This window comes from Aphelocoma coerulescens, chromosome 2 (assembly GCF_041296385.1).
Source record: "Aphelocoma coerulescens isolate FSJ_1873_10779 chromosome 2, UR_Acoe_1.0, whole genome shotgun sequence".
NCBI classification, from domain to species: domain Eukaryota; kingdom Metazoa; phylum Chordata; class Aves; order Passeriformes; family Corvidae; genus Aphelocoma; species Aphelocoma coerulescens.
In genome coordinates this window covers 4,528,016-4,548,535 of record NC_091015.1, presented here as the reverse complement: position 1 = coordinate 4,548,535, position 20,520 = coordinate 4,528,016, and the positions used below count along the sequence as shown (strand labels likewise).

The 20,520-nt window shown below is 48.9% G+C and overlaps 1 protein-coding gene across 3 annotated transcripts; it reads right to left on the bottom strand.

The window, feature by feature from the left end:
* Positions 1 to 164: 164 nt before the first annotated feature.
* On the bottom strand, positions 165 to 19,158 carry LOC138105581 (cryptochrome DASH-like). 3 transcript variants are annotated; one of them, XM_069005720.1, is made up of 15 exons: positions 19,056 to 19,158; positions 18,771 to 18,943; positions 17,544 to 17,637; positions 17,111 to 17,241; positions 15,956 to 16,104; positions 15,582 to 15,719; positions 14,915 to 15,003; positions 12,823 to 12,896; positions 11,085 to 11,174; positions 8,954 to 9,033; positions 7,643 to 7,702; positions 6,449 to 6,606; positions 3,496 to 3,615; positions 2,336 to 2,512; positions 165 to 1,121 (listed from the first exon to the last, which is right to left on the bottom strand). In XM_069005720.1, exons 1-15 carry the CDS (start codon positions 19,119 to 19,121, stop codon positions 1,014 to 1,016), a joined length of 1,707 nt encoding a protein of 568 aa, XP_068861821.1. In that variant the 5' UTR covers positions 19,122 to 19,158; the 3' UTR covers positions 165 to 1,013. The 3 variants fall into 3 exon arrangements, with proteins under 3 accessions (XP_068861821.1, XP_068861822.1, XP_068861823.1); XM_069005721.1 differs by having other exon boundaries at positions 2,401 to 2,512; XM_069005722.1 differs by lacking the exon at positions 15,582 to 15,719.
* Between the last annotated feature and the right edge of the window lie 1,362 nt (positions 19,159 to 20,520).

The window sequence follows — 20,520 nt, the reverse complement described above, 5'->3', positions numbered from 1 at the left end:
ACAGTGCTGTCACTAAGGCTGTTCCACTCTATTCCCCCCCAAATCACCCCCTGATGGCTACATCCCTGCCCAGCCCCCTAATACAACAAAAAGGGGAATTATTAATGTGGCCCTGACAGGGTGTGTGTTCAAAATGACTCTGCTTGTCTGCTTTTGGCTGAACAACTTGCTCTTGTATTCAATGTCAGTTCATTTCTCATCCAGACCTGAACTCGTCAACCCAGAGCATTCAGAATTTTTACAGTATTACAGTTATTCTTTACAAAACAGGCCCAATGGATCTCTAGTAGTAATAAATCCAGAACCACATCCCATCTTTAGTGGTCAAAGTGTTCAGATCTGGACTGCCCTCAGATGACGATGCTCCATGACAGCACAGATATGACCATCTCCAAATTCCCAAACTCTTCCAGCAAGTACAACATTCTGCATAAAAATAAAGTCCTAAAAATGGTTAGGGATCCATTTCAAACTGGTTTTGATGCTGAGTACAAAACACAATTCTTGGCTATGAACTGAACATTTTTCAGCTTCCAGGCTGGTACCAAAAACAACAGAGTACTGGAAGGTACAACAGGGTACTCCAAGGAAGTTTTCAGGAGGAACATACTCTTTCTCCAAAGTACTGCAGGAGACACAGTAAAAGAACATCCTCTGCAGTCTCTATCTATGGAGCTCTGTGGAAATGAGGAAGATAAAATATGCCAGTAGCAAAACTTTTAATTGCACAATGATTGGTGGGTTTAAAACTTTAAAACATGAAAAATTAGCATAAGAAGTTTCAGTTCTGACTGAACACCTGCCACATAAACCACGGCTCCAGATTGTAAGGAGAGGTGCTAATACACAACCTCCAAATACCCACATCCAGCGAGCGTCCCTGGGAACACCAGACAGGCAGATCCTGAGCTACTTTACCATGCCAGTCCTCCATCTTTGGCTTGTTCAAGGTGATTAACCATTATCCAGGCACCCTCAGCAGCAAAACCTCTTGCTGAGTGCTCTTCCAGCCTTCAGCAAGCATCTTTCTTGCAAGAGAAGTAAAAATCTATCCCTCTGTCTCTGTGCTGTGCTGGCGCCTGTGCAGGTCCCCTCCTGCCCCTGGGATGGGGACTTCCTCCCTGTGACAAATGACAGAGGAACAGCGAGATATTTACTGATGCTGCAGGGTGAATCTGGTCACAAAGCAGTGCTGACATGCAAGAAGAACGTGCAGGTGGAACTTCTGCCTCCCAAGTTCATAAAAAAGGCAGAAAGGCCTGACAGGCACTGCTCTAGGCTGGGATTTAGGAAACCAGGGTTTTCTGGTAAGGTGAGCTGGGAAAGTTGATCAAAATTAAACTTTTGCCTAATGAAGAAGCTTTTTGGCTTCAAGTTTCATCACTGCCTCAAACCAGTGTCTCACCAAGGGGCTCCTGCATAAAGGCCTTTCTCTGATCCCAGGAGGTCACTAATCCAGACCCTCCAACAGCATGGATGAAGCAGAAGGCTTTGCTTCCACAAAACTTTCCACTCATGGCAAAGAAATCTGGCCTAAAAATTTGGTATTGCACCTTGGGATTAAAACCTGAAATGGGGACATGCTTCATTCATCACCGACTTGGTACAACACCTAAATTTGAGCCTCCACAAAGTATCCTCACTCAGGAGGAGGCAGGGAGGATGCACGGGAGAAAGGCAAAATGCTGAAAACTCCTTGTAATACACAACCACTGGTTACATCCATTTCCTTCCATACCCATCTCCTCTAAGAGCAGCATCTCAGGCAGCAGATAAAAGCCTTGACATGTTGCAGGATCAACATCTCATTCTGGCCCCATTCTAAAGGGGAGATACTCCCAAAAAGCAAAGTGCAAGAAGCAGCCTCCATATTTACAGGTCTTGCTGACTCCAGTTGGGACGCACTCAAGCAGGAAGTTGGTTGCTTTTACTTCCAACTCCTGAACAGAGAACAGGGGGATGGCTCCCTTCAGTCCATCTGCACTGGGGAGTGGTCAGGCCAGTGGAGGCCTTGGAGAAACCCCAGCCCTCAGGTGGGGCTGCCAGGGCAGGGAAGGATGCTCTGAAGGACATGCTCTGGCTAAGCATGAGGAGGGAGAGAGGGAGAGAGAAGGGAGAGAGAAGCAGCTAAAATTTACCTCCTTCACCACAGCGGGTAGGACAGACAGAGCTAAATAACCCTGGCTGCACAGTCCCTGCTGTGACGTAATGTGACCTCGCATTAAAACAACTTTTTTCCCATTACACCTGAGAAAGAAGAGCAGAACTCACAGAGACTGATGCAGAGCAGCCCCCTGGAGCCCTCCCACCCCATCTCAGCCTTCCCAGTACTCACAGGCCTCTGGGGGATGTGTCGGTTCCACTCTGGGGCTGTCACCACTGGCCGTGGGTAGGACTCACCTAGAGTTACTCCAGCCTGGGAGAGAGCAGCACTGCTCAATACCCAGGGGGTGTGGATGTCTGCTCCCTTTATGCCCTGCAGTTCTGGCACCCACAGCCGGACGTAATCCCCCTGCAAACAGAACCAGTGGGACAGGATCCATTCAGTAACAATGTGCAAGTGCTTCCCAGCAAGGCTCTTTCTCAATGGGAAAGAGAGGAGCTGAATTTCCACGTAGAGAAGCTGGTGGTGTACAGCATCAGTTATCTATGACAAGCCTTAGCCCCTCCTGCTAAACCCTCTACCCAGAACTAGTGCCTAAAGAGAGACCTGGATGATGGAGTTCTTCTCCCAGGCTCACTCTGCAAGCAGAGGAGGGAGCCAGAGGTGAATTTTCAGCGCTGTTCACCTGTCCTGTTTGGGACATCCCGAACTTAAGTCACTCCCAAGAAGTTTCCAGTGACTGAAGGAAATTAGGATGACTAACTCAGCTGCACACTCTTGTGTTCCTGAATCTCTCCTATTAACTTTACTGCTATGTCCTCTACTAGGACTAATTTCTGATTTCTTGTTAAATCCTGCCAGCTACAGTGCCAAAGGCAACAGCACAGCCTGACATGAAGCTAAAGAATAGTGTGGAAACAGGTAATCCAGTGTGTAACACACTGGCTAAACATATGCAAAGGGCAATTTTTCTGCTCCCAGCATTTAAGAGAGGATAGTCAGAGGAGTCACAGGTTTAATCTACTCTTCAGCACCTCTCAAGGAGCAATTCTGTCTCTCTGGTAACTCCTGAGTTCTCCAAGAAGCTGCTCTGTTCTCAGGGAAGCATCTGTGTGAGGTCCTGATGGGATGTAGCTGTGACTCGAAAAAAATGGTGATGAAACACTAAACACACTGACCAGGAAGGGTGTGGGGAGCTCCAGCCTCCCTGGGGACAGCAGCAGGTTGTTAAAGCCACATCTTCCAGTACACAACAAGGAACCTGCCTGACTGTTGGCCAGGACACACAAGAACTGGTTTTCTATCCACACAACACATTGATCTCCTCCACTGCCTGAAAACACCACGTCCTTCACTCACTCATCCTTGTAAAACAGCCAAGCAAGACTTACATTCCCATCGTAATCTAGGCCTTGTTTGATCATGTTAAACTTCCTGTTGTCCCGTGGGTCGGTGCCAATGCCAGCGCTGTATAACCAGTTGCCATAATTGCTACAAACATCGTAATCCACCTTGAGAACAGAGGGAGAAAACAGTCAGAAGAGCTGGGCTGGCCCTTGGTGAATCTTCTCATCCATCCTTTAGCTCAAAGGGAAAATTCCCTGAATGGGATTCACTCCAGCCAGACTGGAGTGGTCAGAGGTCTCCATGGTAGGTACAGGCAGCTGGCTCAGAAAAGGACCTGCACGGCTGCTTCTTACAGCTGGGACTGGCTTCCCAGGCTACTTCAATTCGTGATCCTTAGGTCAATGAGACAGACAGAAGTCCAAACAAAGTCTCTGTCTCAGTGTTCTTTCTTTTAAAGAAAATCCTTTTCTTTCTGCCATCATCTGGCAGACTTCACAAGTAGCCCTAGCTTTTGAATGCTCATATTCCAAAAGGAACTATTCAAATGTGAGAGAAAATCCTTCCTGACCAGTTACCCAGATACCACACACTGGCAAAATCATCTCTGCAGATCCTACTAGGCAGTTTGGAGAGAAGTCTAACTCAGACTGGGCAGACAAACCACTCGGTGTATATGACAGTGCAAACGATACAAACACTGCAGTTTTTTCCCATTGTCAAGTTATTCCTCATCTAAACAAATAAAAAGCTCTCAAGGATGCTTATATAAAATGGAGCAGGGCTTTTGGAACAGGCACAAATGAGAGCAGAACATGATCCCATCTGAATGCTCTTCAGCTGGGCAGGGTGGCTTAAATTCAACACCAGAAGTTTTCCAGTTGTAGGACAATTCAAACCCAGCTCAGGAGGGAAGTGAAGTGATAGGAAGGAGGATGTGGGATCTCTGAGCATTCCTAGGGGTGTCTGTGCTGCAAAAGCAGCAGCTGTGGCAGAAGGAGCTGTTTCACTGCGGTTCTCTTCTCCCTTTACTGCAGCCACAGCAGCAACCAGTCCACACAGAGGTGCTTCCAATACCTCAGCCACTCCTTGGAGCGAGGAGCTCAGTGCACCAGGATGGCAGAAGGCTCAGGGAATGGGCTCTGTCAAGCTGCCCTTTCTCTGCAGAGCCAGTGAGTGCCGGGGTCAGGGTGAGCAGCAGCCAGCTCTGCTCCCTGAGCACCAGGCTTCCCCTTCCCAGCTCGCTTCCTCCAGCTGGTGAGATAAGGAGAGGAAGAAAGATGCCATCGGAGGCCTGATTGTGTGATTAACATGCAGGAAAGTGTGTGTGGGAGGCGAGGGCAAATCCAAGGGGGCCTGGAGAAGGCAGGCTCATTTCCCCCTCAGCCTTGCCCCTTCCTGGCATTCTCTTCTGTTTGTTTCTCTGCCTTTCCTTGGGGCCTGACCCTGCAAATGAGATCAATGAAGTCAGAGCTGAGATATTCTCAGTTCAGGACACCAGTGGTCTCTGGCCTTTCCCCTGGCTCCAGCGGGTTGCAGAGAGCTTGTGCCTCAGTTCCCCTGCCTGTCTGGTATGGATGGCACACACAAACACTTGGTGGGCCTTTGCTGGCAGTACTGGAGATGAAATAGGCATTGCTTTCCTTTTTTTAGAGGCAAGTGAGACAGTTTCAGCTCTGTACTGGCCTCTACCCTTCTACAGCCATGTCTTCCCCACTAAGCTGATGTCTCCTGTGTGCTGCTCTGTCACCAGGCCACAGTGACAGAGCTGTGTGACACAAGCAGAAAGAATGGGACAGATGGGCACAGGGATCAGCCCGTGCCACACCAACCTACCATGTCCATCAGCATCTGGGGCTCCCTGAGGTGAAAGGGCAAGTGCAGAGTGCTAAATCCTGCTTCCAGCAAGGCTGGAATAAATGTAGGTAACACAGGGAGCATCCTTCTAGTGTGAGACCTTCCAGGTCTTCCTCACTTGTGGAATAGGACAGACTTGTGGAAGGCTCTTGCTCTTATCTGGAAAAGCATCACTACATGGAGCTACCAAAACCCCTTTCTGGAGGATCCTGAAGTCCTGCACCGTGTTCTTGTGCAAGCCCACTGCTGCTCATGGCACTGGTGTGGGAGAGCACCCAGAGTTTCCTCCTGCAGCCAAAGCCATGTCAGAGCCCAGCACCAAGGAAGTTAAAAAAAATTACAGTCACACAAAGGTCTCTTTTAATTGTAGATAACAGAAAGCCCAATCGCCTTGTTCTGTCCCTCCAGCACTCTGAGTGAGTGGAAAATTTTCTGATTGCCAGTAGCCTCCTGTATCCCACAGATAAGACCTTTAATGTGAGGCTGATGGGAGTATTTGGCCTTTTTCAGTCAGTGCCATGAGAATCTATGGGGACTGAGGTTGGAGAAGTGACCCAGCCATTCAACTGAGCTCACACAGCTGCTGATTGATATATGAGAGAGCAATTGGTGCTCCACTTGGCAGGGAGGCCTGTAACACCCCAGAATGAAGGAGGATGCCTGCAGCCAGGGTGGAGCTCCCTGGAAGCTGATCCAGCTATTGTCCCTACTTGCCTGTGCTTGACTAGATGGCTTCTCTGTCCACAGCTATCAATGCACAGACACTGTGCCAGCACACATTTCTTTTTATCTTCTATTTCTGGGCTCCCCTCCTCCCCAGCCTCTGGGGTGAGCAAATCAGAGCATTGTTAATTTATGTTTGAATGTTTTCTCAAGTGCTATGATCTCTGGCTAAAACCATACACAGAGGATCAACACTTTTACTGCAAACTTCCTAGCTACATCTTGGTTGATGGCAGCTTCACTGTGGCAAAATTCCCTTTACTTATGCGAGCTTTGGGAAGTTCATACCCTGCAAAGAGTGTATACATGGTCTTGTATCAGCCTGAAAATTACTGATCATCACCTGTATCCTTTCTCATTGATCAGGGCTGTCCTCCTGCCTGTCATTAAACTCCACGTACACAAAGGGACCAATCTTACCAGCAGGTATTCAAACCACTCTGCCCCCATCCTCCAGTCCAGCCCCAGGTCCTTGGTGAGGAAGCTGGCGACGTTCTGCCGCCCTCTGTTCGACATGAAGCCCGTGGCACTCAGCTCCCGCATGTTGGCATCCACAAAAGGAACCCCAGTTTTGCCCTCTGCAGAGAAAAAAGACAGCACTGGGATATCAGGATGTTTTTGGGCACTCATAAATCAGCCTGTGGTCATGTATTCACAGCCATTTCCAAGACAGTGCCAGTGCACAGTGGCAGGGAGAGATTTCAGTGTGGTTTAGCTGGAGTGCAGCCACTAAGATCCACTGGAAATTAAATGGGATACCATACTGAAAATTAAGCTGAGCAGAAGCTTTGGCAAGGAAAAAATAAAACAGGTACAGAAAAATCTCAGACTGGATAAAGAATCGTGTGTGTTGCAGGGAATTTTGCAGAGTAAAATAAACATGCAGACAATAGTGAGATGGGCCAAGAACAGAAAGATTCTTGACAGGTGACTAACAGAGGGATGTACTGGACAAATCCCCTAGGGTTAGTACCTGAAAAGTAGAGTTTGTCCGTTGTTAAGGAAAAGATTTATTGTGCCTGGATGATTTATTTTATCCTGTGTGCAAATGGGTACACATGGCATTAACATGAAAAAAGATACAGAGGTGTGCATTTCACCGATTCTGATACTTTAATCTGTCAGTCCCTCCAAGTTTTGAGATATTATGCTTGCTATTCATGTTACAACAACAAAGTTATAAAAGCTAAAGAAAAGGCTGTGGGATTACAAAAGATGTGATTTAGTCTGAGTCTATTGTAACCTTGTAACCAAAAGCAAACAGAACCAAACATAGCAGGCTTGGCAATCTAACATTGATAAGAAGGGCTGGTCAGCCTCTTTGTGACTAAACAGAAAGGACCAGCAGGTCTCAAACACTCCCTCCTGGGCAGGAAAATCTACCTGCAGTGCACCTCACAAAGCAGGGTAGCCCTGTGAGCTGCTCCTGTACGGTGCTCAATCTGGGAAGGGAAGCCACACACGCTCATCCCTGGTGATGCCAGTTTAAATGCCAGCCCTGACCATGCTGGCAGGTCCCCTACAGAGACCAGAGTCAGTGCTGGGGCATGTGTGAGCCCCAACAGACACATGGAAAACAAAACACACCCAGCCAAACCTGCGGTTTCTACTGACCTTTCCAACAGTCAAAGAGCTGAAGGTCCTTTTTCCAGGGGATCTCTTTACTTTGAAGCCCTGTGGAGGAAAATAATGACCTGCTGATGAAGAAACACTGACAGTCAGTTCCTCATACAACAACACAGCCAGGGGTGCTTGGTGGACACAAGGCATGAGGGTGAAGCTCAGCTGCTCAGTGCCGTGACAAACAAACCTTCTGCACAGGTTTAGAGGTGATCCATTCCTCCCCTCAAGTATTGCAAAGGGGTGTCTTTTGCACACAGAGGGTGCTCAAGTTCTAGTGGATTTTGACTGTTTGTTTTGCTGGTGTTTGCCTTTTTTTTTTCTTTTTTAATTAAAATGACTCAGACCTCATAAGTGGACGGAGATGTGCTCTGGCTTACACTGGTATTTTCTTTTTCAGCTTTACTCCAGGACAATATTTTTGTGAAATCCACTTCTGTAGCAGGTACTAAACACAGAATTACCTGGCAGAAGCCCCAGGTAAAATTTTGCCCCTGCAGTGGGATGGGAACAGATGAGTGGGATGGTTTAATGTTTGCAGGATCCACTGGCAATTACAGCCTTCTGTGCAGTGGAGCAGAGGCAGCAGGGACAACTCAGCTCTAGCTACAACCATTCAAGATTAGGCCCACTACTGGCATCCAGTGCCATCAGAACAGCCACACAGGCCTGGCAGATGTGACACAGGCCCTGAGGGAGACGTGTCCCTCTGCAGCCACAGCTGGATGCAAGGCAGGCTGCCCTGGAGCATCTAAGCCAGTGCTGCATCACCTGCAGAACAGCTCACCCAGCACAAGCATCTTCCAACATATGGACTGGGTATTTGTTGTTGCATTGAGTGTTCAGACCCCCATTTCACATGCACACTCCTGTCACTGGGGCTGGAGCTGAATCTCATTCTGGTTCCTATGTAGTGCAATATCTGGTTTCTTGGGATTCCTCCTGCTGGCTCAGTTCCTGCTCTGTCCCAGGTCCTCTGGGGAACTTGGGCAAGCCTGAAGCCTGGATTCTACTTAAAGGTGGAATGTCTCTGGAAACAGCATCTTCACCCTCATTGTGCTGCTGTTTCCCATGGACATGTGTCAGTAATACTCCCCATATCTAATTAGATTTGGGGCTCGGTGTCCAGCACCGTGGTGCTGAGGCACTGCTGTGCTAACAGAGAGTCCCCAGCAGCATCCCAGGGTGGTGACACAAGCACTATGAGAAGAACATTTGTACAACTTAATGCCAACAGCCTCTTCTCTTACTTTCCCTGTTGTAAGAGAGTACCTTTCCCCTCTAAATGTGGTGATCCATACATACCTCTTAATGAGAAAATCCTTCTGCCGTACTTCAGGGCCACAAACCGAAAATAATCCCTCCACAGCAGCTCAAACAGGACCCTGAAACACAAAGCCATCTCTGTATTTAACTGTGGGTCAGATATGACTCCTGAATTGGGATTTTGCTTCCATACAACCCATCATTAACACCTCGAGGTTTATTCGCGACAAGCGATTTCAGGGACCTTCCCCAGACACCAGTTCTTTCTCCAAGCCTACTTACCTGGATTACAGGGAAGGCAAACTCTGCATGAATCACTTGGGAAGCTCTCCTTAGCTCGCCTGCAGGAGCAGAGTTTCAGGAAACATGCTCCTCCTCCATCCCTAGTGGGATGTAATTCTCCACAGAGCAGGGTGAGGGCCTGACTCAGCTTCACACTTCCGCAGGAAGGAGCACATCAGCACATTCCTAAGAGCTTTGCCTTGATTTAAGCAATAACCTTTGCAAGGGACTCTAAGACACCTTTCAAAACTGGTTTACAGTGCTCCAGCCCCTGAGATCAGGTGCTAGGCCCACAGAAAATAGACAGTTTTATATAAAAAGCGCTTCTTATAAAATGATGGCACATCAGCCTCAGAGGCCTGCTTCAGCTCTCTGCCATATGGGAAGCATTCTGTTCAGCTGATTTTTAGGCTGACAAGATCCTTCTGGAAAATCTGGTTATTGAACAGAATTAGGGAATCAGTTAGGTTGGAAAAGACCTTTGAGATCATCCAGACCCATCTGCGACCAAACACCACTGTGTCCATGGCACTGAGTCTAGTCTTTCCTTAAACACCTCCAGGGACAGTGACTCCACCACCTCCCTGGGAAGCCCATTCCAATGCCTAATCACCCTGTCTGTGAAGAAACTCCTCCTCATGTCCAACCTGAACAGGACACTGTCCAAATCTTAAAAAGTAATGTCATAATACTGAGGTTCAATGAGTCCCTCATGTGCAGCCACCCGTACTTCATTGTACAATTGACTTCTTGGGAGTTTGACAGCTTCATTTTCATAATTCCTGAGCACTTTAAAATGCTAAAATCACCATGGCATGCCAGCTGCCAGCAGGCTGGTTGACTGTTACATGGAAAACAGGAGTATGTTCATTTTTTTGAAATCTTTCCTCTCTTAATTGTCTTTGAAGTAAAAAAACCCCAAACATACACTTCATGGGTGTTGATATTTTTATCTGTCATTTGAATTTTAATGAAACTGAGCATTCTGGCTAGAATGGTTGGCAGTGTTCTGCCTGTTTTTCACCAACCACTGTGCTGTTTGACATGTTGCAAATGTAACAAACCAAAATGAATATTTAGTTCCAGTTTGCACAGACGTTACAGTTTGGGATTTTTCCCATCCAGGTCTCATGTTAGGCCAGGCTCTAACATGAACCTGTTTCTCTATTAGAGTTCCAGGCTCTGATTCACAGTGTCTGGGCAGATCTGAGCAAGTTCAAGGCCAGCCCAGGGATGAATTAACTGAGTTCAACCATCCCCAGATTCCCCCAGGAGAACCTGCAGGCAGGACAGCAGGCAGTGGAGAGGTGAGGAAGAGCATGGGTGGCAAGGTGGGATGCATTAAACGCAATTCCCTGTGCCCTCTTCCCCTCTGCTCTGGTGTGGTGGTCATGGCTAGGCAGCCGAGCAAACATGGGGCCACTTGCTGGACTTGTGGCCATGGGACCTTCAAACACCATGAGATTTGTACAAGTCACACAGTCACTGAGACTTTTGGGCTCATATCCTTGGCATGAGAAACCCTTTGGCTTTAATCTATAAATTATTCTTCCTTCTCATTCAGCCCATAATAACAACACAGAGATGGATGGTGCTGATTTGCTGAGCTTGTTTTCAAAAATCTTGCACCATGGTTTCCCAGCAATAATAATGACAACTGGCATTCATAATCTTTACTTACAAAGTGCCTAAAGCCCCTGGGTGTCAAAGACAGACTAATAAATCCATACTGAAAGAGAACTACAGTGCAACCCAGAGGAACCAGCCAGCAGGCACAGGAAAAACAAATATTAATTATTAAAAGAGTTAACAAATCACCCTCCTGTGCATGACATGCCAGGTTCCCTGTTCAGAGAAAATAACCCATGCTGATGGTGCACAGACATACCAGTATGTGCTCTGATTTGCTGTTCTCTCTCTCTCATACTTCTGGATCTGCTCATAGATGTACCGAGGTGAGATGCAGCCCAGGGCCAGCCTGAAAGCAGAGGAATGATGTCCTGAATGCCAGGCAGGACTCACAGCTTAATGTCAGTCAGCTCAGAGGGAGGAGAGGGGCAATTTTGTGTCTAGAGTTGTTGTCTAAAAAGCTTTGCTTGTTTTGCAGCTCTGACCCTGACTTCCCAAACAGCTTTAGTCAAGTTGTAACTTCCCTGCAACTCTTCAAGAGAGAGAATTCTCTTCCAAGAATCAAAATCCTCCCCTTCCTGGGGTATGACTGCTACAGGAGTCTCCAAGCTATGGAGAGAAATTATTTTACACAAGTTTGACAAGTTTTGCCGAAATGATTTAACAAACCCGGTGCCAAACCCAGAAAAGGATCTCAAATGCCAACCTCTGTATTACCTGTCCTACCTGTCCTTTTACCACAAACCTCCTTATCATAAGTTCAGGGCTCCTTTTCCTGCAGAACCTCAGTGTCTCATTTGAGCAACCACAGAAGGCAAGTGACTGCTGAAAATAGGAGCCCTGGCAGGAAAACTAGGGAATCAAACCCTGCTCTGGCATTTCAACCCACTGGGCTCCTTCCATTTGTTCCAAATCAGTGCAGTTGCAAGACAGGAAAGAACTTGCAGACTCCAACCCCATCACACAGGGCGGTAAGGAACAACCTTTACCTTGATTTTCCTAGAAATGCATTTTACTGCCATTTCCACTACAGCTTGTGGAAACACTGGATGTTCTAATGAATTGTGGAAAACAGGAAGAAAGGCCTTGAAGAGTTTTTCCTTAATTGTTGACCAGCTCTAATGGCCAGTATGAGATGGGAATGACTGGCTGCAGCCTGAACTGCTCTGATTTTGATTATGTGACAAAGGAACATTTTGGGGCAGGCAGATCAGGACTGTCTGCTCTGGGCAAATGGCCAGCTTGGGAAAACTCAAGTGGAGGCCACAAATAACAAACTTCCACAGGGCCAGCAGTCCTGGGATCCCAAAGTGCCACCAGATGGAGCCATCCACTGCAACCATCAAAGCACAAAGCTTGCTGGAAACAAGAAATCCTGACCCGTGACAGCCTCAGAAATTTGGTTCTCATTGCAATTCTGTTGGGAGAATCCAGATGCTCTCAGCTTAGGCCAAACTGTGTTCTGCTGCTGCAGTTCCAGTCTGGAATTAACTCTGCCCCTTCTAGCACCTGGGACTAAACCCCCTAATGAAAAATCAACATATTTACCCAAACAAAAGATCCTTTCCAACAGGAATAATCAGAAGTGTCTCTTCACCCCACAGAAGGAGAATGGCAGTGAGTGGGGTGATTTGCCAGGAATTCAGGAAACCAGGATTAGGCTGAGTTCTGCTACAGCCCTACCAACACACTGAAGCTGCGTTGCTTCCCTGCCTTTCCCTTCCCACACAAAGCAGCACAAAGCCAAAGGGAAATGGTGAGTCCCTCCTGCTCCCTGTCCACACTGGTGCTCCCAGCACACCCAGCTCCTGGCACAGTTCTGCCTCACTGCAGCAGTTCCAGGCAAGTGCAGCCTCAGAGCTGCTCTACCACAACAAAAAGGGCCAAAGGAACTACACCTAGACCCCTACCCATGCCCAGCAGCACCCAGCAGACTGGTAACATCAGTTTGGGATGAGAGCAGACAAGGATTTTCCAGTCTCAACAAAAATCTTTACCATGGTGCGAATTTGGTTGAGTAATCCATTCCCACCAGCCCATTCCGAGTCTCCTTGTAAGATGCAACCAGGTTCTGTGAGAGCAAAAGAACAAAAGGTTTTAATACTTTACAAGCAACCTGCTAAATGTTTTCTTTCCTTCTGGAGCCAGAGCAATCTGGCAGGGCTGGGCTCCCTCTCATGGCTGCCTGCAAGGATTGCACAGCTGCCCAATTCCTGCCTCCAGCACACAGGGATTAATCAGGCCAGCAGTTTTCATTAGAGCTCTGGGATGTGTGTCACAAGCTGTGCTCCCCGTTCAGCCTATAGCACGTTTCTTTCTACAAGCACCGTGCACCTGGCTGTGCTGCTCCCTGCCCATTCCCATCTGATTCTGGATCAGTAACCCACTGAAAAGCACCAGTGGAACTGGCAGCTGGCTCCCTTGTCCAAGTAGCTGCTTGTTTGGGGGTTATAGAACCAGTCTGACAGCACCCAGCACTCAGCTGCAGGAACCCTGACTGCTGTTCTTTCTGTGCTCCACATATTTACAGCAGGATGCAGATCTTCCATGTTCTGAGCATTCCACTCTGTACTGCCATACAGAGGAAAGACCAATCTCCCCTTGATCTCCTTTGCTGCCCAGGTTACAAGTGCTAAACTCCCTGGGGTAGACAATATTTGCATTACAAAAAAAGAAGGAACAGGTTTTCCAGTTCTGATTATATTAATGCTTGACCAAGAGCAGAAGCTACACACACTGGTACTCATTTTGGCTGGGATGGAGTTAATTTTCTTCACTGTAGCTACTCTGGGGCTGTTTTGGATTTGTGCTGAAAACAGTGCTGATAGCACACCAATGTTTTCCTTACTGCTGAGCAGAGCTCACACAGCCTCAAGGCCTCTTCTGCTTCTCTCACCACCCCACCCTGAGTAGGCTGGGGGTGGACAAGGATTTGGAAGAGGACACAGCTGGGACAGCTGACCCCAGCTGGCCCAAGGGGTATTCTAGACCATATGATGTCATGCCCAGCATATAAAGCTGGAAGTGAGGATGTCTGGAGTGATGCCATTTGTCTTCCCAAGTAACTGTGATGGAGTCCTGCTTTCCCAGGGATGGCTGAACACCTGCCCACTGGTGGGAAAGTATTAAATGAACCCTTACTTCACTCTGCCTGCACACGCAGCTTTTGCTTTCCCTATTAAATGGCCTTTACCTCAACACATGACTTCTCTCACTTTAATCCTTCTGAATCTCTCCTCCATCCCACTGGCAGGGACTGAGGCAGCAGCTGCTGTAGGGCTGAGCTGCCTCATGGGGTTAAACCAGGACAATGCTCCCCCAAATGCAAAGGAATGCAGGAACACAGCTGAAAGGATGCCCTGAGGCACTGGGAACACCACACTTTTAACCCATCTCAGCTGGAGAGGTGCTCCCTCCTTTATCCACAAAGCTGCTTGGGGTCTGATGCTGTTGGAAATCAGCACACGTGTCTTTTGAATTCAGACAAGGCAAATTTAAGACAGTTTCTCAAACTAGACCAGAAAGAAGTTCAAAAACTGTCTGACAAAATGCAGTCAGCAGGAGCTTCACTCCACCGAGGCAAGGGAACAAACAGTAGCTGTCATTATTGGCTGCAAGTTTTTAAACCAGACTACAGAAACCTCCTGCTATTTGTAACTGCGGGCAGATCTTAGGTTGGTTGTTCCTCACCCCAGTTGCAATTCCAGCCCTTCGGGCCACTTTTCACTCCTCCAAAACAGAGGAACTACATTGCTGATGACGTGGGACATGAGCATTGAAGGAGCAAATCAAGGTAAAGCAGCTAAAAAATTTTGTCCCAAGTCCCAGAAGTTAATGGAAAAAAATACTTCAGAGGGATGGCCAGTAAACCAGGTTCCTAAGTATTTGGCTTACATTCTCCAGTCCCAGATGACTTCTTTTTGGTCTAGTTTGTCTCTCTGAAAAACTGAAATAATGCTAATTCTCTCCTTTGTGAAATTTTATACGGGAGCTAAGGAAATATTATTAGGAAGTGAAATTGCAGCCTCACCCACTTGCACAGCCGTGTGTACAAGGGGGAGGATGTAGGCAAGGAAATGTAAGAGTTACCGTGTCCCAAAAATAATATTGCAGCCTCATTAAAGCCTGGGTCTCTCCTCCACTGCAGGGGAAGGCTGTTCGGGGGTCAGTCACGGGATCTGCCACAGAAAACACCATCACCTTGTTACCCCTTGGGAACGCAACTCAAAGGCAGGCAGCTTAAAATCTAGGGGTGCTCAGCAGTGGGAATGTGTGCTTTGGGAGCATAAAAGATTGTGTGATCTTCCTTTACAATAAGGGTCACACCAAACATATTAAAAATCACTAAGAGGATGTTTCCTACCCAGCTGCAGGGCAGCTCCTCCACACAGGGATTTTACCTTTGTTTGCAGTGTGAGTGAACTGAGGCTTAGTTACAGCTTGAAGGGCAACCACTGCCTCTTGTGTTTTGGTTCTCAGTAAGAGACATATCATAGAATCACAGAATGGTTTGAGTTGGAAGGGACATTAAAGATCATCCAGTTCCAACCCCCTGCCATGGCAGGGACACTTTCCACTATCCTAGAGTGCTCTAAGCCCCATCCAACCTGGCCTTGGACAGTTCCAGGGATGGCACATCCACAACTTCTCTGGGCAACCTGTGCCAGGGCCTCACCACCCTCACAGGGAAGAATTTCTTCCTCACATCTAATCTAAACCTACTCTCTTTCAGTGTGACGACAAATATCTGACTAACCCTGCAACTTGAGACAGATGCTTCTGCAGCACCTCCCAGACTGAAAGGGCCATGATAACCCAATCATCCTTAGGGAGCATCTTTCACACATCTCTTGAGCACTAGGTGCCTCTGCATCTTTGCAAGGAGACGTCTTTTCTGTGACAGAATATAATGTGCAGTGTGAGATGCTGGGTTTGTATTAACCACCAGAGCTCAAGTGCAGCCAGTACAGGTACCTACTTCACCCTGGCTGAACATCTGGGTATCTGGAGCAGCAGGAAATAATTTGCTTTGTAAACCCCATTGTTAAAAACAGACCTCAGTAGGATATTTTTAAGAACAGAATCTAAGCAGGATTTCATTAGAGCAACTCCCAAATTAAGTTTTCTCACCCTTCTGCCCGAAATCCTCCATTGTAGGGATACTCCCTTCTTCCAGCCCTGGAGCCAGGGGCTTCAGCTGATCTGCCATCCGCAGGGTTGGCCGGACCTTGGCCTGGGATTCCAGCGCTTTTCGGAAGTGGGTGTAGACATCAGGTAACCTGCACAGATAGGAGCAGCCAGCTCACTGCAGGGCGGCTGCCCTGGCTCCTCCACACACACACCCCCCTCCTCAGGAGGAGGATTAGCATTCCAGGCTGTCCTCTCAAGTTTGTGATGCCTGTTTGTACACTGCCAGGCACAATAGAGGCAGATGCCCCCGGGGATAACAGCCACCAGCAGCACAGTCCTCTGCCCAGTATCTTTCTGCTTCTGATGCAAATTGTGCCTTTTCAATCTAAGGTGTGCCCTGATGGGGAAATCCATGAGATCCTGATTTAACTCATCTAACTTCTGATTAACACAGCTGATCTCAGTGTAAAAAAATCTACATCCTCCTGGTGCCTTTTCAGTCAAAGGAGAAAAACAGGCATTTTCATGGCCTGACTTGTCTGCCCTCATTTTATACCTTTTCTAGAGAGTACCATGAATCACTCAACTCCATCAACTGCACCTCAAGTGACTACTGAGAGAGCCGTGAAGAGTACCCACAAAGGGGGGGTTGGAAGTAAATAATCTCTTAGGTCCCTTCCAACCCAAACCTTTCTATGATTCTATGAAGATGCTCCAGGGGAAGTTTAGATTGGATATTTGGAAAAGTTTCTTCACAGAAAGGGTGGTTAGGCTGGAACGAGGTGTCCAGGGAAGTGGGGGAGTCACCACTGCCAGAGGGATTTAAAAGATGGGTGCATGTGGCACTGAAGGACATGGTTCTGTGGTGGGCTTGGCGTAGTTAATGGTTTGACTTGATGATCTTAGAGGTCTTTTTCAGTCCTGTAATGAATGGTCAAACACACACCTTGGCTTTATACACACTGAAGCACAAAAGAGTGCAGGAGGACGAATGTGCCACTTCCCCTTTGTATGCCTGAGCATGACAGCAGTGTTCCATAAGAGCACAAACAGATGGACTAATAGGTCCTTTCCCTGTGGGACCAGATGACTGGGAGCCCTCCTGAATGAGAAACAAATGGGACAGTGGAGGGGTGATACCGTGGAGCAGCTCACCTGTCAATAGGCCTGAAAGGAAGATCATCCCGATGATAAAGAGTGGACCCCCAGAATGTCTGAATCTTCACCCCGTGCTGAGCACACACTTGGCACAGCCCCTTCTCCACATCCAGCTCCTCCTGTGTGGCCTAGAGAGAAAAAAAAGAGTGAGGCCAGGGCTGCACAAATGCAGTTCCCACATGCACACTGACCGTGGTCCCTGCTCTTGCCCTCCTCATGCTTCCCCACCTTACCTTCATCCCTTTGCCCCATCGAGGACTCCCTCCCAGGGACTCCGCATCTCAGGAACCACTCAGTTTCCCCAAGGTTAACATCACCACAGCCAAGCAAGGCTCTGAACACACAGGATCTGCATCACCACTTGGTCGTGGAAGAAACCTTCACGGCATAATTTTGTCTTTTAACTGTGTCACTCGAGTATTTCCCTCACCTCTTCATGGAAAACCACAGCGCTGACAGAGCCCAGCTGAGTAATCAGATCACGGACCACATCTTCTGGCTTCCCCTTCCTCACAACCAGGGTACTAAAATACAAAATATTGGCCTGAAATAGGTTTGATGTTATTGTTATTTACGTGTACAAAGAGGCCCTCGTCCCATCCCTGGCAGGCACTCGTGTTCTAGTTTTCTGCAAAGCACAGACAGTGTGTGGGGGCAGACAGACAGGATTTGACCAGCCTGCATTTTTTAGGAGCCCCTGAACCGAGTTTATAAGCCTCTGGGGCTTAGTTTGTGTCAAACACATTTCTGCCACTCTGGATGCCTTAGAAAGGATAACTGGGCACAAAGCCAGGCTGTTACCTAAAAGTGAATCAGTTCATCCTCACAACTAAAGAGATTCAAGAGCTGACTGATGCATCTCGCCCAAGTTTCCCCGAGAGGTGGTGGGGGCCCCACCCCTGGACACATTCAAGGTCAGACTGAATGGAGCTCTGAGCCTGACATGGCTGAAGATGTCCCTGCTCATTGCAGGGGGTTGGACTAGATGGCCTTTAAAGTCCCTTCCAACCCAAACTATTCCACAACTCTGTGATCTTTTGCTCTGCAAAGCCAGATAACATCTGGTAATGGATTCTTCAGGCCCTGGTCTACCCCAATTATGCTTCTAAAGGCATCGTAAACTAGGATATCTGAAGACCCCCTTCCCACATAGTAACCTAGAGACTGGGTTTAGTGGGACAGGGCAAAAGCAAATGTAACTGTCCAGTCTCAGAAGCCAGGATCCATGCTGGTTTGTCTCAAGCCAGTTCCCAGGGAAAACTCTCCAGGGACAAGGAAGACCCCAGGCTACAGTGGCTATTGTAACTGCCCACATCTCAGAAGTCTGCATTTCGTGTTTCCCACTGTCAGCACTCTGCGCAAAGCACTTAAGGCTGACACTCCTCTGGGGTATCTGAGTTCCAGAAAGCAAAACCCACATGGCACAAAGCCTGGATGGCTCTTTGTTCCCCGTGCAGGTGACCACAGCAGGTCACCTGAACAGGGGCTACACATGGGACCCTACTGTACCTAATGGAAGGGCTGTGCCTCTCTGAAATAAGCCACCATCAGAGCCCAGAGTACCCAACATGACCCGAGTCACAGCACGGGTATGTGTGGAAAAAGAGAAGGAAAATAGAAATACATGTGTCATTTTGCACGGTGCTTTCTCAACTACCTTCCTTTCTTCTTGAGCGTTTCCCTCAGATCCTTCACACTTTCCAGCAGAAACCTGAGCCTGTGGGGTCCCGTCTTGGGGAAGCCGTGGCAGTGGGTGCCCAGGTAGTGCCGCGGGTCGAAGCAGTAGAGGGGAATCACGAAATCCGCGTTGTGCTGAGCCCAGTGGAGCACCTGGAAACATGGAGCGGGCCGTGAGAGCTCCCGGGGCACGATGCAGGGAGAATCCCTCCCCATCCTGCCCAACAGCGCGGTTATTCCGACAGAAACCCCCGGCGGTCCCCACCTGGTTGTCGTGGGCGCGCAGGTCACAGCGCAGCAGGCAGATGGCCGTGCCCGCTGTCCCCGACATGGTCCCTCGGCGTGGCTTCTCCCACCTCCCCCGGCCCGGCTCGGTCCTCCCCCGGCCCGGCTCGGTCCTCCCCCGGCCCGGCTCGGTCCTCCCCCGGCCCGGCTCGGTCCTCCCCCGGCCCGGCTCGGTCCTCCCCCGGCCCGGCCCCTCATCCCGCCCCGCCGGGGAGGAGCCGTCCTGCCTCCGGATCCCCGTGTCCGCCCCCAGCTCTTCCCCGTGGGACGGGCAAGTCTATCCAGCATCCCTGGAGGGCAGCAGGACGGGGCGAGGTCGATTCCCTCGGTTCGGGGTCCCCCCGCGTCTCACCAGAGCCCTGCCCCGGCCGGTCACACTTGTTGCTGGGGGTTTTTTTTAATCTCTTTATCTTTTTAAGTCTCTTCATGTTTCACCCAGCAGCATCAGGGAGCCGCCTCGCTCCGCGCTGCAGCGCGGCCCCGTGGTGCTGAGGCTCAGCCGCGGTGACCGCGACCCTCTGCAGAGATCGGTGACACCGAGCCTCCCCCTGCTCTGATCGCGTTGATCGGTGCTTACCCTTTAAATGCCAAGGCTGCGATGTGGTGGCCACTAGCACAGGAGCCAGCTTTGCAGAGAGCTGGTCACCTGCTGACCGATAAAAAGTGAGCTGTAGATTAGCAATAATTAATGTATTTGGTTCTCAGCATGACAGAAGTGGCAGAGGTGAAAAGGCTTTGCCCCATTCTATGGCTTCCGTCAGCTGGCATTGGACACCAGTGGTCAGACATCCCTTGCTCACTGAATTGTCCCTCAGGATGCTTTTTTTTCCATTCAGCTACTCTTGTAAGAGGAAACCAAGCACAGGAACTGCCTGCCCAAGGAAATAGTGGAGTCACCATCCTTAGGGACACAGCTTAGTGGTGGATGTGGCAGTGCTGGGTTAATGGTGGAGCTCAAGGTCTTTTCCAACTTAAATGATTCTGTGAAGTGCTCTGTTGATGTGGTCTCCAGCCACCTGTTTCCCTTGTGTAACTCCACTGATTGTCCTGGGATGGGAGAGAATGGAGAAGGGGTTAACATGTTCCAGCAAGGAGCTGGTGATGATCAGGGTCCGGGTTTACAGCAATTACTTGCTGCAGCTCATTTAACTACCTGAATTGCTGAAGTGGAGCTTTTGGTGAAGCCACAGGGACTCTGACAAGCTGACCAGAGATTAAATGTGGTACCCAAGCCCCAGTGGGTCCTGGGGAGTCCTGGCTTCATCTCCATCTCCTCCAGGCCTGGAGGTGCTCTGCATGCAGCGTGCATCGGCTGGCTGTGGGAAGTGATGTGGTTCCCTGTGTAACCCACATGACATATCATCTCCTGACCCTTTCTCTGTGCACCAAGGGCTCCTTTTCCTGGCTCAGCAGCTGCAGCCCATTGAGAACCAGTGACTCATCCC

Coding starts and splice junctions, on each gene's coding strand:
- LOC138105581 (XM_069005720.1), bottom strand. CDS start 19,121: ATGTCGGGGACAGCGGGCACGGCCATCTGCCTGCTGCGCTGTGACCTG. Junction 17,242..17,543: donor CTGTGGTTTTCCATGAAGAG/GTGAGGGAAATA, acceptor TTTTCTCTCTAG/GCCACACAGGAGGAGCTGGA. Junction 16,105..17,110: donor CCTTTCAGGCCTATTGACAG/GTGAGCTGCTCC, acceptor CTATCTGTGCAG/GTTACCTGATGTCTACACCC.